Below are 14505 nucleotides of genomic sequence, written 5' to 3'. Positions count from 1 at the left end.
TATTACATCTTACACAACTATGTCTACAACAGGTGTCTTATGACACAGCTTGTTACATAAATGTCTACATAGAATTTGACTGCAAAATTAATGCGAGACTGGAGATGAGTTCATTCGTTGTACTTCTTCGAAGCCGACGCTAATATAATGAAAAAGGCAGCTGCTTGAAATAATTATGAATTTGTTATCAATTATTTGTTGCCAGGCTGTGTCGTTAGCCGCACACATCAAGTATGCCCAGCTATGGCATCTCATCAGACCTCAGATTCTCAGCGCAAGTCCTGCCAGCAAAGTCCTCACATTCGACAGGTAATTAAGACTTGGAATAATCAAGAGTTGTATTAGGGTGTTGTGGCCGAGTGGTTTAGAGCATCAAATTCAAATTCTGGTGGTTAAGTCATCGGAGTGTGGGTTCGAATCCCGGTCGAGGCACTTGTGTCCTTGAGCAAGATGCTTTACTATAATTGCTTTTCTTTACCTTGGGGTAAAAATGGTACATGCGAGGGTAGAGGTTGATACTATGAAGCGCTACTGTTGCCCAGGTTGTATACTCCCAAGGGAGCTGAGAAACTATTGAGGAATAGTATTGGCCTAATGACCTGGGCACCAATATAAAGCACATTGAGACGGTTATTGTGAAATGTGCTATATAAGAACTTGTTATTATATTATTTAATCCACGTCTCTAATTACCTCAGGACCTTTGGCTATTAATAATAATAATAATAATAATAATAACCGTATTTATAACGCTCCTTTTGCCAAAGGATACAAAGCTTTAGGTGTTATTACTGCAAGGAGTGGGATGAAGCTTGAGATATAAGACCTAATCCTTAGCACCATGTAATGGTTTGCAAGGTGCTGTGGCACAATATGCTGCTATCGTCTGTCAATCTTAGTATGTAACTTGCATACAAAAAAATAACGTTTTTTTTAGTGTAATCTGAAAAGTGTTATATCTTTCCTGCCTATAGGTCTCTCCTTGTCATGATGGACAGTCTAGAATGCCCTGACTGTATGATACGTTCAGTCACCCAGACATGGCTTGTACATGCTATCGACCGGGGCGATATAGCACGCCTCCTTGAGCCGATCCTGCTAGTCCTTCTACACCCAGCCACTGCTAGAGTGTCTGTGCAGTTCCTTCACACTAAGCCGGCTCAGAAAGCAACTGGTGACTCGGCTGAGGAGGAAGCTGCAGCTGAGGCTGAGAGTCGGATTTATAGCATTAGTAGCATAGAAGGAGAGGTGAGTATAACGTAGGTCACTGTATGTTAAAGCCATTGGACACTATTGGTAATTACTCAAAATAATTATTAGCATAAAACCTTACTTGGTGACGAGTAATGGGGATAGGTGGATTGTATAAAACATTGTGAGGAACTGCTCCCTCTGAAGTGCCATAGTTATAGAGAAAGACGTAATTTTCCACAAATTTGATTTCGAGACCTCAGATTTAGAACTTGAGGTCTCGAAATCAACCATCTAAACGCACACAACTTCGTTTGACCGATGACCGATTGAGCTCAAATTTTAAGAGGTTTGTTATTTTATGCTTATGTTGAGATACACCAACTGTGAAGGCTAGTCTTTGACAATTATCAATAGTGTCCACTGCCTTTAAAGGAACGTTACAGAATTGGTAAACAAAAGAAATCGTGAAGATCACAGATTTACATCAAACTAGGTCTAATGATGATGATAGTTGAAAACATCCCTTTAATTATTTGTGTCTGAAATGTCATATTTGAAGAGAAACAAATAATTTACTTCGCGTTTGGAGTTTATCGCTCAGTGAGCGTTTTATTCATTTCTATTTTGGCATCGATGCAATGCAAAATTTGTTATCTGTTTTTCACTATTCTCTCATGACCCAGATGGCTGATCGATCTCACACTTCTACAGGTTTGTCAGTATGGTGAATTACACTGCCAGCAACTGTTTTGTTAGCAAAACCCAATTCTTTAATGTTCCTTTAATGTGTATAGAAGTCAAATTAAATGGATATCGCAGATACTAAGGATTTACAGGCAACCAGTCTCCGAAGAGAATGAATTCACATTTAAATGTTTACATTTGTTCCCTTGGGGATTGTAAGACATTGTTTGAAAAATGGTCGTGTAGCATGCACTGCAGTTGGTTGCCTCCAAGTCGGAGAAGTCGTTGTTGAAATAAGACCCTACAAAACTTTTTCTCTGACTTTTTAAAGTTTTAAAAGCATTATGGAGTGTCTTAAGTTATGATTGTCTTTTTGTTGATGCAGGTTAAGTACTATGTCATCAAGGATGGTAAACGCGCCATAGCCATCAACCCAAGCAGGCAAGACCCTGTCTTTGCCTGCACAACCATTGATGACAAGATGAAATACGTCACCAACAAAGCAAACACAGGTCTGAGATACAGCGTGCCGCCGCAGATGCTCAGTAAGACACTGAGCGTCACGGTCAACCCCATGACCCAGCCAGGATACGGCAGCGACTCCGATAGCGACGTCTCCGCAACGAGTCAACGAGGAAAGGTTACGACGTCAAGGAAGATCTCGAAAGACGAGGAGAAGACTGGTAGAGTGGAACGACGCCAGTCGGATCTGGGGAATCTTCCTTCGTCATTGGGCGAGAAGACCACAACACCTAGCAACAGTTCCGACGATCTTTGTGAGGAGCCGTCATACGTGTACAATGAAGACGTGAATGAGACAATTGAGGATGCTGTGAGAGGGATATTGATGTCGGTAATTGATGAGGCGGTGAGGAAGGCTGATGGAACTACCCTCGAAGATAACAGGAAAGATGTGCCTTGGGGTGATGCTACTCCCAACGCCACCAAGCAGTCTTCAGTTGTATCTCAAGGATCTCCGAGTTCCAAATCTGCCAGGTCGGGAAATTTGGAAAACCTCGCCCCAGAAGACTATGCCCTGGACGACCTTGAACATGCCATGTCTGGTATGGAAACGGAACAGAGTGATGTTGAGGTTGGGACAACTGGAGACGGGAGAGCAGCAGATCAGCTAAAGAGACTCCCCGCTCTGAAGTTAAATGCAGTCCCTGCGTTGCAGCAACACATTCTGCTGTACGTGCAGGTGTACGACGCACAGCGGATGCTGTATGTGCTGTCAACGATCAAGGCGATACTAAGCACAAACCCCTGGCTGTTTGTGTGCGCCATGTCGTCAACAAGCATCAGCAGCACCAACACGCCACAGCTCATTAAACTACAGCAGCTTCTCGCCCGGCATAAACGCTGCATCACTGGGCAGGACTTCTACTCTGACCTAGAGCAAGAGGCACTGACGGCCTTCCGCAGTAGCACCTATCTAGAGATTGTTGTCCTAATCTGTGTGTACTACATGAGGAGTTACTATCCGCGAGACTTAAAGGCGAGGGAAAGCGACGTCCATGGTAACAGGGATGTGCAAATTGCAAGCATGGAGGTTCTTCGTCTGATTCTTCATGAGCTTGTCTACATCGTCAAGGACAGCGGGCGAGGACTGGCCACGTTCATCAGCGACCTCCTGATCAGGTCCAAAGTCCAGAAGGCCGTTCTCTACTGTTTGCTATCATCTGTCTTCAACAGTCACACCAAGTCAAAAAGCCAAACCAAAGAAGCCGACATCATTCTAGATATCTCTCCAAATATGTCTGATCGAGGTGCCCAGGCGTTTCAGATTCAGCTGCTGAAGCTGGCACGTACCCTCATCTTTCTTGAAGATCAACTCTTCACCCTGAAGGACGACACGGACACAGGAAGCAACGGAGACAGCGAGTGGGAATACCTCAGGATGAAGTTCACCCCGCAGAATCCATCCTCCATGGGGTTCGTCCGCTCGGAGCGTTTCGGGAGCCAGTCCATCTTCATCCGGGCTGTCTTGAGCGCCCTCCAACAGTACCAGATCTGTCACATGCATCGGCACTGGGTGTCCGTTGTGACTGAGGCTCTACCACATCTGGAGCGGGGATTGCCCAAGTTGGCCATTCCAGTCTCAAAGCAGCTCTGTAAGAACCTGGAGCAGTTGACGATTCTCTACACACCGGGAGATTCCTCTAAGAAGTAAGACACTCATGCTTAAGTCATAATTTAAAGACATTGCTTTGTGTGAAACGTTTCTCAGATTGTTTATTTCAACTACGGAATCATTCTTCCCACATTGACATAACTGCTCCAGATATTCGGCAGTTTGCTAGGGCCCATCTTTTAAAATGAAATTTTTACAAGTTAGTTCTACTGTATACGTATGTACTGCTCTATGCCCATTCAAGAAGTGTATCAAACATTATCTATTCCCAACCTAATGCTCTGCGTTCTTGACGTAGTGGTGTTTTACAAATGCCTTACGTGTATGTTTGTTTGTATTCTCTAGAATGTTAAAGGGTGTGGGTTCGAATCCCATCTAAGTAAAATGTCTATTATTTTTTACATAACTTGGGTAGCACTGAGTATACAGTGCTAATAACACACATCGGTGTTAGATATATGGGTACAACCACAATTAATATCCTTTATCCCTGGTGCAAATTTCCGTCTATTAATTGATTGTTGCTATTATTAACCCTGAGCTATTTAATTTGTGATTTGATGTGTAGCAGGTTGGAGGTGAACCTGGAGAACGTTCCACCAGACCACATTGTGACCATGCTGGAAGGCCTGACCACCATCTGCCACTTCTGCCTCCTGGAGAGCACCTCAAACCTCTCTACGATGGGGAGTCGACACTCTGGTCCAGCTTCTAGCACCAGCGTGGTAGAGTCTGAGATTAATACATCGACTACACCTCTACTCAGCAGCCTCTTGGGGGCACTGACTAGAGACAAGAGCAAGGTAGTCTAAGAGGGGCTCCAACATTTGGTGCTAGATATTGGACAAATTGTAACCCCCTCCCCCCTTCATTGTCTTTCATCCTTTGGATGGGACGTAAAGCTGTTGGCCCTGTGTGCTATGTAATGGAGGTGAACCTGGTCCTGTGTTTTTTGTAATGTTAGTAAAAGTGCATGTATTGCACGTAAAAGAACCCGGTGCACTTATCAAAAAGAGAAGGGGCTCCCCCCGGTGTTCCTGGTTTGATTGGCAGCATATTGCGCCACAGCACCTTGTAAATCATTACATTGTGCTATGGTGGATGTTTTACTTATATTTAGTGTGTATATTTCTATCCTTTTAATCTGTGAAACGTTGTAATTATTAACTACTAATTGTTTAATTCTTATGTGCCAATGGAAACTAAATTTCGGTATATTTATGATGCAGACACTAAAACATTCTAATTTTAATTCTAAAAGTAAAAGGAGCAGATCTCATAATTCAAACGTAGTGCCACATACTTTGCTGGAAAATACTGTATGTTGAAGTGCCTTGTGCGTTGTTTTTGTGCAATATTTGTGTCTGCCTCTAGTAAGTTTTTGACGTTTGTGGCTTGTTAAACTTATGCGAGCAATGTAATTTCTTCTTTCTGGAAAGATTTCATTATGTCTTATGTCTTAATTGCTTCTTGTTTTTGACAGAGTACGGCCAACCCAGCCAGTGGTCAATCCAACAGCCCCAAGGCGGAGGCTAGGAAGGGTCTCCTTGGCATGTTGCCAAGTATCATCTATAGCGTGGCTAAACTATGGTCAGTCGTCCTTCGCTGTGAGAGGCTGAGGGATTCCATCTCAAAGCCACAAGAACCCCCAAGTTGGAGCTTCGGACCACCTAAGGTAAATCGTTTAGGATTCAATTCAATTCAAGTCAACATTTATTTCATACTTCTTTTTTTAAGATATAACGCTTATATTATATAGGAAATCAAAATAACAAGCACAGAGGGTGGAGGGAAAATAGTTAAGACCGAGTCACACTGCAGCGATAACGAAAACGATAACGATCACAACGAAAAGAGAGCGCATTGTATTGGTTGAATTGCTCCACGCAGACCACGCACACACTCATTCAACCAATAGAATGCGTTCTCTCTGCATTGTTATCGTTATCGTTATCACTGCAGTGGGACCGGGTCTTTAGTCTATGAAAGCTTGACGAAAGAGAGTATGAGGCTGATAGATTAAGGCTAGGCTTGGAGGAGACGGCCTCGACAGACTAACTATAAACATGGAGACAAGACAAACAGGTAACAAGTGATTTTTTTCTTGTGTGGGGATTTATGGATGTTGCTAAGCGTTCTTTGCTTGCACAGCTAGCACATTAGTGATTATTATAACACCCTGTAAGCAGCTGTTGGGGAGCGCATGGGTGCAGAAATATTGATTACTCAAACTGGCGCACAAATAACACATTTTTCTCTTGTATTATATCACCCTGGCATTTTCAACACAGCTTTCTACGGAGGTAAGATAGTAACACTATTGGTTGCTTTATACGTGTACTGTAGGATAGGCTGACTGTATGATATTTTTTAATTTATTTGGCGAACAAAATTTAGTGGTCAACTTTTATAAACAATAACTAACAATGGCTTTGTGGCCAGTTTTAATTTTGAGAGCTAATACTAAAAGTATGCAAACCCATTAAACATTATCAACCATTGAGTTGAAGCTCAATGAAAATCAGCAGAGAACCAGTCACAAACATTGTCACATAGCATTTTGGCTGGTAACCAAATACTAATATGCAGATTTGGTTTTAAGTAGAAAACTTGAGAGCTATTAAAATCTGATGAATAAGAACTTATTTGTAGAAAAACATGATGTAGAATGTTTGTTTACTTTCATAGTTTGCTGAGAGCCAGTCACAAATGTGTTATACTGAATTGTTTGCTTGTAGCCTTTCCAACAAACAACTTGTTTCAGTTCTCAGTGGAACGGTGTCAGAAGTGGAATTGACCCACTGTAACACTTTTTGAGCTTTTTTGGATCGACTTTTCCTGTCTTATTGCATGATGTCAAATTATGGAATGAAGTGTATAATTCCTAACAACCTACTGACCTTACTTAAGTGGTTTTTTTTTTCAGTATTTTATTTTCAGTTTTTATTTTTGTTTGTTCTTTCACAAATCTAAAAAAAAAAAAACAACATTTGGAAAGTACTATTGGACTAACGAGTGTTAGCCATGGCCTTCGTTGGCCCTAGTCCTAGCTAGGTGGCCCTTTTCAAAAGTTTCCCATGGACTTGAAGATTTTCCAATTGAAGTACCCTTTTTAAAATGAAAAATGGCCTTCCCCTTTTAAAGCAACAGCCGCATTTTGCCGTAAAACGATTCTAATATGTTTTGTAAGATTTCATGGTAAGTATTGCCATGAAATTAGTTGCTGTGAGCGTTTTCACATTTTAACGTTGTGACAAGTACATGTAGTTTTGTAGAGAAGATATTGTCCCAAATCTTTACAGACGTCAATCTTTTTATTGTTTACTCTTTCTTGTTGACTTCTTTAGCTTGTTTTGTTTTTGATAGATGGTCAGTCTTAGTTTGCCTGCATTTTAACTTCTCAAACTTCTTCTTAGTTTAGTTACTAACAAAGTTTTAAAACCCTCCTATTATTTGGGCGAGGTGGCCTACCTGTATATGAACCATTTAAAACCAGTCAACTGGGCAGGTTTCGTATGATGGAACAACTGTGCCACAACTGTCTGTGCACTGTGAAGATGCATTCACCCCACGATACCATATTGCAGTACGCAGTACATGTACGTAGCCGAGCGGCTCAGTGCATATGGCTCTTGTTCTGGGGTCGATTTCACAAAGAGTTAGGACTCGTCTTATCTCGAGTTAAGACACGTTACTAAGAATTTAATCTTAAGGTCTGCATGCTACAGTGCAGGGTTGGGACTCGTCCTAAGTCCTAAGATTAGTCTTAAGTTAGGAAGAGTTTTGTGAAATTGACGTCTGGTGGCTTAATGTCATCAGAATGTGGGTTCGAATCCCAGTCATGACACTCAAGTCCTTAAGCAGGTCACTTAATAGTTGCTTCTCTTCAGCCAGGAGTAAACGGGTACCTGTTCGGGCAGAGATGGTTCTTGTGATTGACTTAGTCTACATATTTGTTGCACAGGCTGTATACTCCCAGGGAGCTGAGATAGTTAGAGGAATGAATTAAGTGGTATAGTGACCAGGTGTAATAATGTTGGAGCCTAGTGCTCTTTCAATTTTGTGAAAACTTCTAAAAGTTGTAAACAACAAAAAATGTGTGACACAGTTTTGACCTTAAATGGATAACAGTAAGTACAGGTACTAATCACAGCTTGTTTGTTTTAGCTTAGTAACCCTTTGCGTTGTATGTAGATTTAGTTGGCCAATCACGGAAGTAGCGCAAAAACCCATACATTGTATTTAAGCTTGGGCGATATCACGATATTATCGAATATCGCGATATTAAATGGACACGATTTTGATATCGGATGGATTTGGTTTTAATCGAAATATCGATATATTGCGATATATCGCGATATATCGCGATAATCGCGATAATTGCGATATATCGATATATCGATTAAATATCGCGATGTATTTGCTAGCTGATACCCCATAGATTTGGAGTAAAACCAGAAGAATAGGTCATTAGAACACCTCTCTTAAGCTATGACTGTCTCTTCTACAACCTTCACTTGGAGTTTGAAGACTGATGATGTCAAATTTCATTAATCGCGATTATATCGAATATCGCGATATATTGTCGGCGATATATCGTGAATAAAATAAATCGATATCGCCCAAGCTTAATTGTATTAACCCATGTTCATGTACATGTAAACAACACGTAGAACGTTCAAGCTTAACAAAGCATAGTTTGATAGTCGCAAGACTAATGTTGCATCTGCGTTATTAAATCTGCAAGTAAAGTTTTTTTTCTTGAAGACTTGAAGCTATAAATATCTGTTGATTGAGAATGCACTACAATGGCAAAGGTCTTGTGTTTGAATCCCAACTGAGTTATGTGTCAGTGGATATTTTTCCACATGACTGAGGGAAAGTACTGAACATACATTGTTTTACTCACATCATAAATAATAATAATAATAGTGGCTTCTTATAAAGCGCTCATATTCGTCACTCAGTGATGCATAAGGTGCTTTAACAGTTTTTTTCCTGCAAGGTATGTGGGATTATGTTTTGAATTATGATACCTACTCCTTTTACATAGCAACGTGTAATGGTTTACAAGGTGATGTTACGCAATATGCTGCAAATCGTTGTATGGATCAAACACAACTGATATTCTTCAGCCACGATCCACAATTTATCGTCATCTAAATCTTTGTAACTTTCCATTGCAGGGGAGTCGGCAGCAGATACTGGAACTTCTGAGTCCCATAGCTCTACATCATCCCGTCAATTTGCTAGCTGCTGTAGGAGTCGTCTGGAGTGACTGGAGAAGGAAGAACAACTTCAAGCAAACCACGGTGAGAACAAAATAATAATAATAATACTAGGTTCTCATACAGCGCTTTATCACATTCCTATGGGCGTATCAAAGCACTCAGTATTTTTATTACATCATTCATTTTCATGCAGTAAGCATCAGAAGGTTAGCATGACACTTGTTTGCTTACAGTTATGAGCGCTATGAAATGCAAATCGCGCAGTAAGCACAAAATCTGCCATTAAGCAGTTCTATGAAATTGGCCCCAGAGTTTAATCCTTGTGCTCTGAACTACTTGGCCCTGACACACCACAGTACACCACAACCCACCACAATACACCACGACCCACCACAACACAACACAAAACAGTAAGTCTTTTGGGTTCATCTTTCTGCAGTACACAGAAACTATAGTGTAATGTCCCCTCTGAAGAATAGAGCAACTATGATGAAACAATGACAGAAGTGTCAAAACCGAGACTCAAACCCAGACACTCTGCTGATCAGAAACACCAGAGCTTGAGTCTGGTGCTTTGACCTGCTCAGCCATGACACATCATGAAACACCACACCACAACACACCGCAACACACCAGGTTTATTAATAGTTTTTGTTGTCCTGTTTGTTGACTATTCAGGGTGTACCATCAGTGACTGAGGATCAGACGGTCTTGGTTGAATTGGTCAGCGCTATCCGAGCATTACCAACAGATACACTCATGCAGACCATTAAACAAGTCTTGAAGACACCGCCATTCACCATTAGAGATAAGGTAAGATTACTTCAGCTGAAAAGGGGGAAAAAAGTTGTGCGTTCAGAAAATGATTTGGTTTACCAATTAATTTGTTAAAGGCAGGGGCACTATTGGTAATTGTTCACAAAAAGTTGTTAGCATAAAAACTTACTTGGTAACAACCAATGGAGAGCTGTTGATGGTATAAAACATTGTGAGAAACGGCTCCCTCTGAATTCACGTACATGTAGTTTTCGAAAAAGAAGTACTTTTCTAAGAATTTGATTTCAAGACCTCAAAATTGAATTTGTGCGATCAGAAATGATTTTGTTTACCAATAAATTGTTTAAGTTATGTTTCATTCTTTCGAAGTTTTTATGAGGTTACCTCTTGAGGGTATCCTCTTGACATTGCTTGAGTTTTTTATAAGAATCGTTGTATTTTTATAACCGTCAGCAGTCCTTTAACAAATGTCCTTCATTGTTATTACAGAACCAACCTGGTCTAGAGACGAGCATGCTGCAGTTTGTATACTGCTACATTGGTCGTATGTCCAGCACGTCAGTACGGGACTCATGGCAATCACTGCTGTCTCTCCTGAAAGAAGGCCTTCAACTGACTCTGGCACCACCTGGACAGTTCTTACTGCTACGGTGAGACACATCATCCATTCAGACCCTCTTATTTAGTCAGACCTTTTAGATACTGTGCTTCTGAGTCACAGATTGCACACATGGTTTTAAGCTGTCATATTGGTGATCACGCTCGTGTAGGAAAAAAGTACACCAGGTTGATGTTTATCATAAATAATTGACAGATTTAACCGGGGAGTTTTGTTATCATTTCCGGAAACTGTAAACTATCAGGGGGTCTATGCTCCTTTATGAATATATGTACAAAGCTAACTCATATGAAAAAAATAGATTTGTGTATTTTGTATAAAGAAAGAAGATTTTCTTATCAACACCTTTGTCGGGCTAGTGTAAAAAACTCAGCAAAAGGCGTAAGATAATGTTTTGTAGTAATTGTCTTTATTAAAGACAGTGGACACTATTGTAATTGTCAAAGACCAGTCTTCACAGTTGGTGTATCTGAACATATGCATAAAATAACCAACCTGTGAAAATTTGAGCTCAATCGGTCGTCGAAGTTGCGAGATAATAATGAAAGAAAAAACACCCTTGTCACTTGAAGTTGTGTGCTTTCAGATGCTTGATTTCGAGACCTCCAATTCTAAACTTGAGGTCTCAAAATCAAATTCGTGGAAAGATACTTCTTTCTCGAAAACTACTCCACTTCAGAAGGAGCCGTTTCTCACAATGTTTTATACTACTAACCTCTCCCCATTACTCGTTACCTAGTAAGGTTTTATACTAATAATTATTTTGAGTAATTACCAATAGTGTCCACTGCCTTTAAAGGGGCATGTTGCCTTCGGAGTGGGCACTTATGGCTATAAAAGGCATTTGTTTGGAAAAGCATGAAGACAAGAAGTAACTTGCTCTTTTGTTAAAATGCGTCATCTAAACTTGCTGTTGCAGTATCCTGAACGAGATCGTGCACAAGATTCCCGTATTTGAGGATCGAAAGGACCAGAAAGAGCTCCAGGAAGTCAGCCAGCGTCTGGTAGAGGCTTGCAACACCATCGCGGGCTCATCTCTGGAACAGTCAACATGGCTACGAAGGAACGTCTCAGTTAAGATCAACACACAAGAGCAGTCAGCTACAGAGTCTGATGGTAGGTTGCAACAATGGGTGTAAAGCGTCTGTTAAAGGGAATAAAAGAGTAAGCAACGAGGTCTCAAGCGACTGTTTAAAACTGGCAGGGTTGTGGTCTTGCGATAAAGGACAGAGCCAAAGGCGAGGCCCTTTATCGCCTGACCATGGCCCTGCAAGGTTTTAAACGACCGCTTAAGAACAAGTCACTACTCTTTTATTCCCATTCATAAATGTGCTTTTGTTAAAAAGCTGAAAATCTTTACAAATGTAAAAAAAATTAAACAAATTCCGCAAATTTCTGACACGTTACCGGGCTCCGTTCTTGATGGGTCAAAATTGCATTGGCGCTCAATGGTTGTGCGTATGCGCGCATGCTAAATAGTTTTTACACTGAGTACTGGTATGTATTGATTGCGTTACACAGTCGTGACGTCAAATCCGCTTTGCACAAAGCATTCGTAGGAAGTATGAGCCAGGCTTAACTAGGAGATTGCTGTAATATTTATATAAATTTATACACAAACAGAAGAATTAGACGAAAGAAGAAACTTACTGATTTTGTTTGTATTCTTGTAGGATCAGAATCAGCGGGACCAGAGTCACCAGCTGAGATGAATTCAAGCATGACTAGCAATGATCCAAACACACCGACAGGGACACCAACTAACAGCGCTAAGAACTACTCACAGTACAGTGTGCAAGCCTTGAACTTACTTGCAGAGGTTGGTGCTCAACAGGGTTGTTTTCTATAGTTGTGAAAGGGCTTTAACGCCTCCTTGCCCCCTGGTCATTGCATTGGTTCACTTTAAATGCTCATGTAGAAATTTACAATTTCATTATTGGGTGCCTTTTTACCATGTTTACCAAGGAGAAAATGTCTTTGTGCCATTGCCCTTTCGAAAACAATCGAAGCAAACGTGCCTGTAAATGTTTTATCTACAGGTTATTTAAAGTGCCTATTCTTTTTTATATATTTTTTTACTTTGAGACCCATGTAATAGCTTGTTAGGATTACCATGGTGCTGCAGCGCATTCATCAGCAAATACTGCAACAAACATTACTGTGGCGTGTCATGGCCGAGCGGTTGAAAGAGCAGGTTAAGAGCACCGTATTCAAGCTCTGGTGTTTGATCAGTAGAGTGTGGGTTCGAGTCCCGGTCGTGACACTTGCTACGTAAAGTTGGGGAGGTAGTGTTTTCTGCTCTACCAGCCAGGCTTCTGATTAAAGGGGGTAACCCTGTTTCAGCCCCAGGAGTAGGGGGCAACGGCCTCTGGAATAAAATAATTGTAGCCCACACCTTGAAGTGGCCTTCAGGCCTTGTGCGTCTGACGACTTTCATAAAATAAAATGAAAAAACCTCTTAGCGATAAGTGTTTTACACAGCACATGAGACCACATGAAACTGTTATCTTGATATATTCAATTCAATTCAATTCAATTTTTATTTGTCCCACCATGTAGGAAACTCTGTTTGAATACATGCAATACAGAAAGAAAAATAAAAAACACACAATCATATATAAACTACTGGAAATATTAATTAATCAGAAAACTACATTACTAATAAACCACAATTTAATTATACTGAAAACTACATCTAAGCAGAAAGTAACAAAGTAGTTAAACACGGTTGAGGAGACGGACGGAGTATGGGATGAAGGAGTTGAGGTACCTGTTTGTTTTGCACCTAAGTGACTGCCATCTCCTACCACTTCTAAGTTTGATGAAGAATTTGTTTAATGGATGGTTGGTGTTACATACAACTGCCTCTGCTTTAGATTGAACCTTATCTTTGCAAGTTTCATCAAGATCGATGTCTATCCCTAGGATTTTTGATGCTTGTTTCACAACCCGTTTCATTTTACCAGTATCTTGTTTTCTTGCTCCATTGCACCAAACCACACAATCATGAGTAATAGCACTTTCAATAACAGATGAGTAAAACAGAATCATAATATCTTGTTTGTTGATGCAGTTGTTGTCCACCATGCTAGACATGGTATATGGAAGCGACGAGAAAGAGAAGGTTCTACCGTTACTAACATCCATAATGCATAACGTCACACCATACCTCAAGAACCACAGGTGAGGCCTTCAATTTCTAACTTTAATTATTTTATTTTAACCATGTGCTCAAGGGCACAAGTGTCATGACCTGGATTTGAACCTCACCCCTGTTGATCACACCAGAACGTGGGTCTGGTGAACCAGACAGCTCGGCCACGACACAAAAAAAACAAAAAACTCATACAACAAACTCAGGTCTGATACTTTACGGAGGCAACAAAGGCACTTTCCTCCGTGCCCCTTGTTCATTGCCTTGGTGCCCTTGAAATGCTCCAGTAGAAATTTACACTTTCCTCACAGGGTGCCCTTTACCAAGGAGCGAATGCCTTGGTGCCCTTGCCCTTTCAAAAACTAAGCATACAGGCGCAAAACCTGTTGACTGGAATCTTGTGTATGTTCACCACAATCAAAAACATCAATTTGAAAATTACTCTTTTTTTTTTTTCAGTTCTCCCAACATGCCAAGTTTCCGAGCTTGCACGGCGTTACTATCAAGTCTAAGTGGTTACCAGTATACACGTAGAGCATGGAAGAAAGACGCTTTTGATCTCCTACTGGACCCAGCCTTCTTTCAAGTGGACACTGTCTGTATACACAAGTGAGTACAAAGTTTGTTTGGACATCTAGGGTTAAATGTTTTTAAGCAAGAAAAAACTCAATCTTTTTAAGTTGTTTGTGTGTATTGATTCATGCGTTTTTTT

General features: G+C 40.8%; 1 protein-coding gene across 5 annotated transcripts in view; it reads left to right on the top strand.

Annotated features, from left to right (window-relative positions):
* Positions 1–14505, top strand: part of LOC139946747 (protein DOP1A-like) — a 45293-nt gene that overhangs the window by 23671 nt on the left and 7117 nt on the right. For 3 of the 5 annotated variants that reach the window (XM_071944417.1, XM_071944416.1, XM_071944413.1), the window contains 13 exons: positions 206–309; positions 975–1248; positions 2264–4047; positions 4581–4815; positions 5496–5687; positions 6304–6315; positions 9199–9324; positions 9922–10056; positions 10510–10670; positions 11559–11755; positions 12313–12458; positions 13713–13822; positions 14253–14402. In XM_071944417.1, the coding sequence (XP_071800518.1) occupies positions 206–309; positions 975–1248; positions 2264–4047; positions 4581–4815; positions 5496–5687; positions 6304–6315; positions 9199–9324; positions 9922–10056; positions 10510–10670; positions 11559–11755; positions 12313–12458; positions 13713–13822; positions 14253–14402 (3626 nt within the window). The remainder of the gene's footprint in view (positions 1–205; positions 310–974; positions 1249–2263; positions 4048–4580; positions 4816–5495; positions 5688–6303; positions 6316–9198; positions 9325–9921; positions 10057–10509; positions 10671–11558; positions 11756–12312; positions 12459–13712; positions 13823–14252; positions 14403–14505) is intronic. The other 2 variants (XM_071944414.1, XM_071944415.1) reach the window with 2 other exon arrangements.

The sequence above is a fragment of the Asterias amurensis genome, chromosome 14 (genome assembly GCF_032118995.1).
Source record: "Asterias amurensis chromosome 14, ASM3211899v1".
In the NCBI taxonomy this organism is placed as follows: domain Eukaryota; kingdom Metazoa; phylum Echinodermata; class Asteroidea; order Forcipulatida; family Asteriidae; genus Asterias; species Asterias amurensis.
This window is presented reverse-complemented; position numbering and strand designations above follow the sequence as displayed.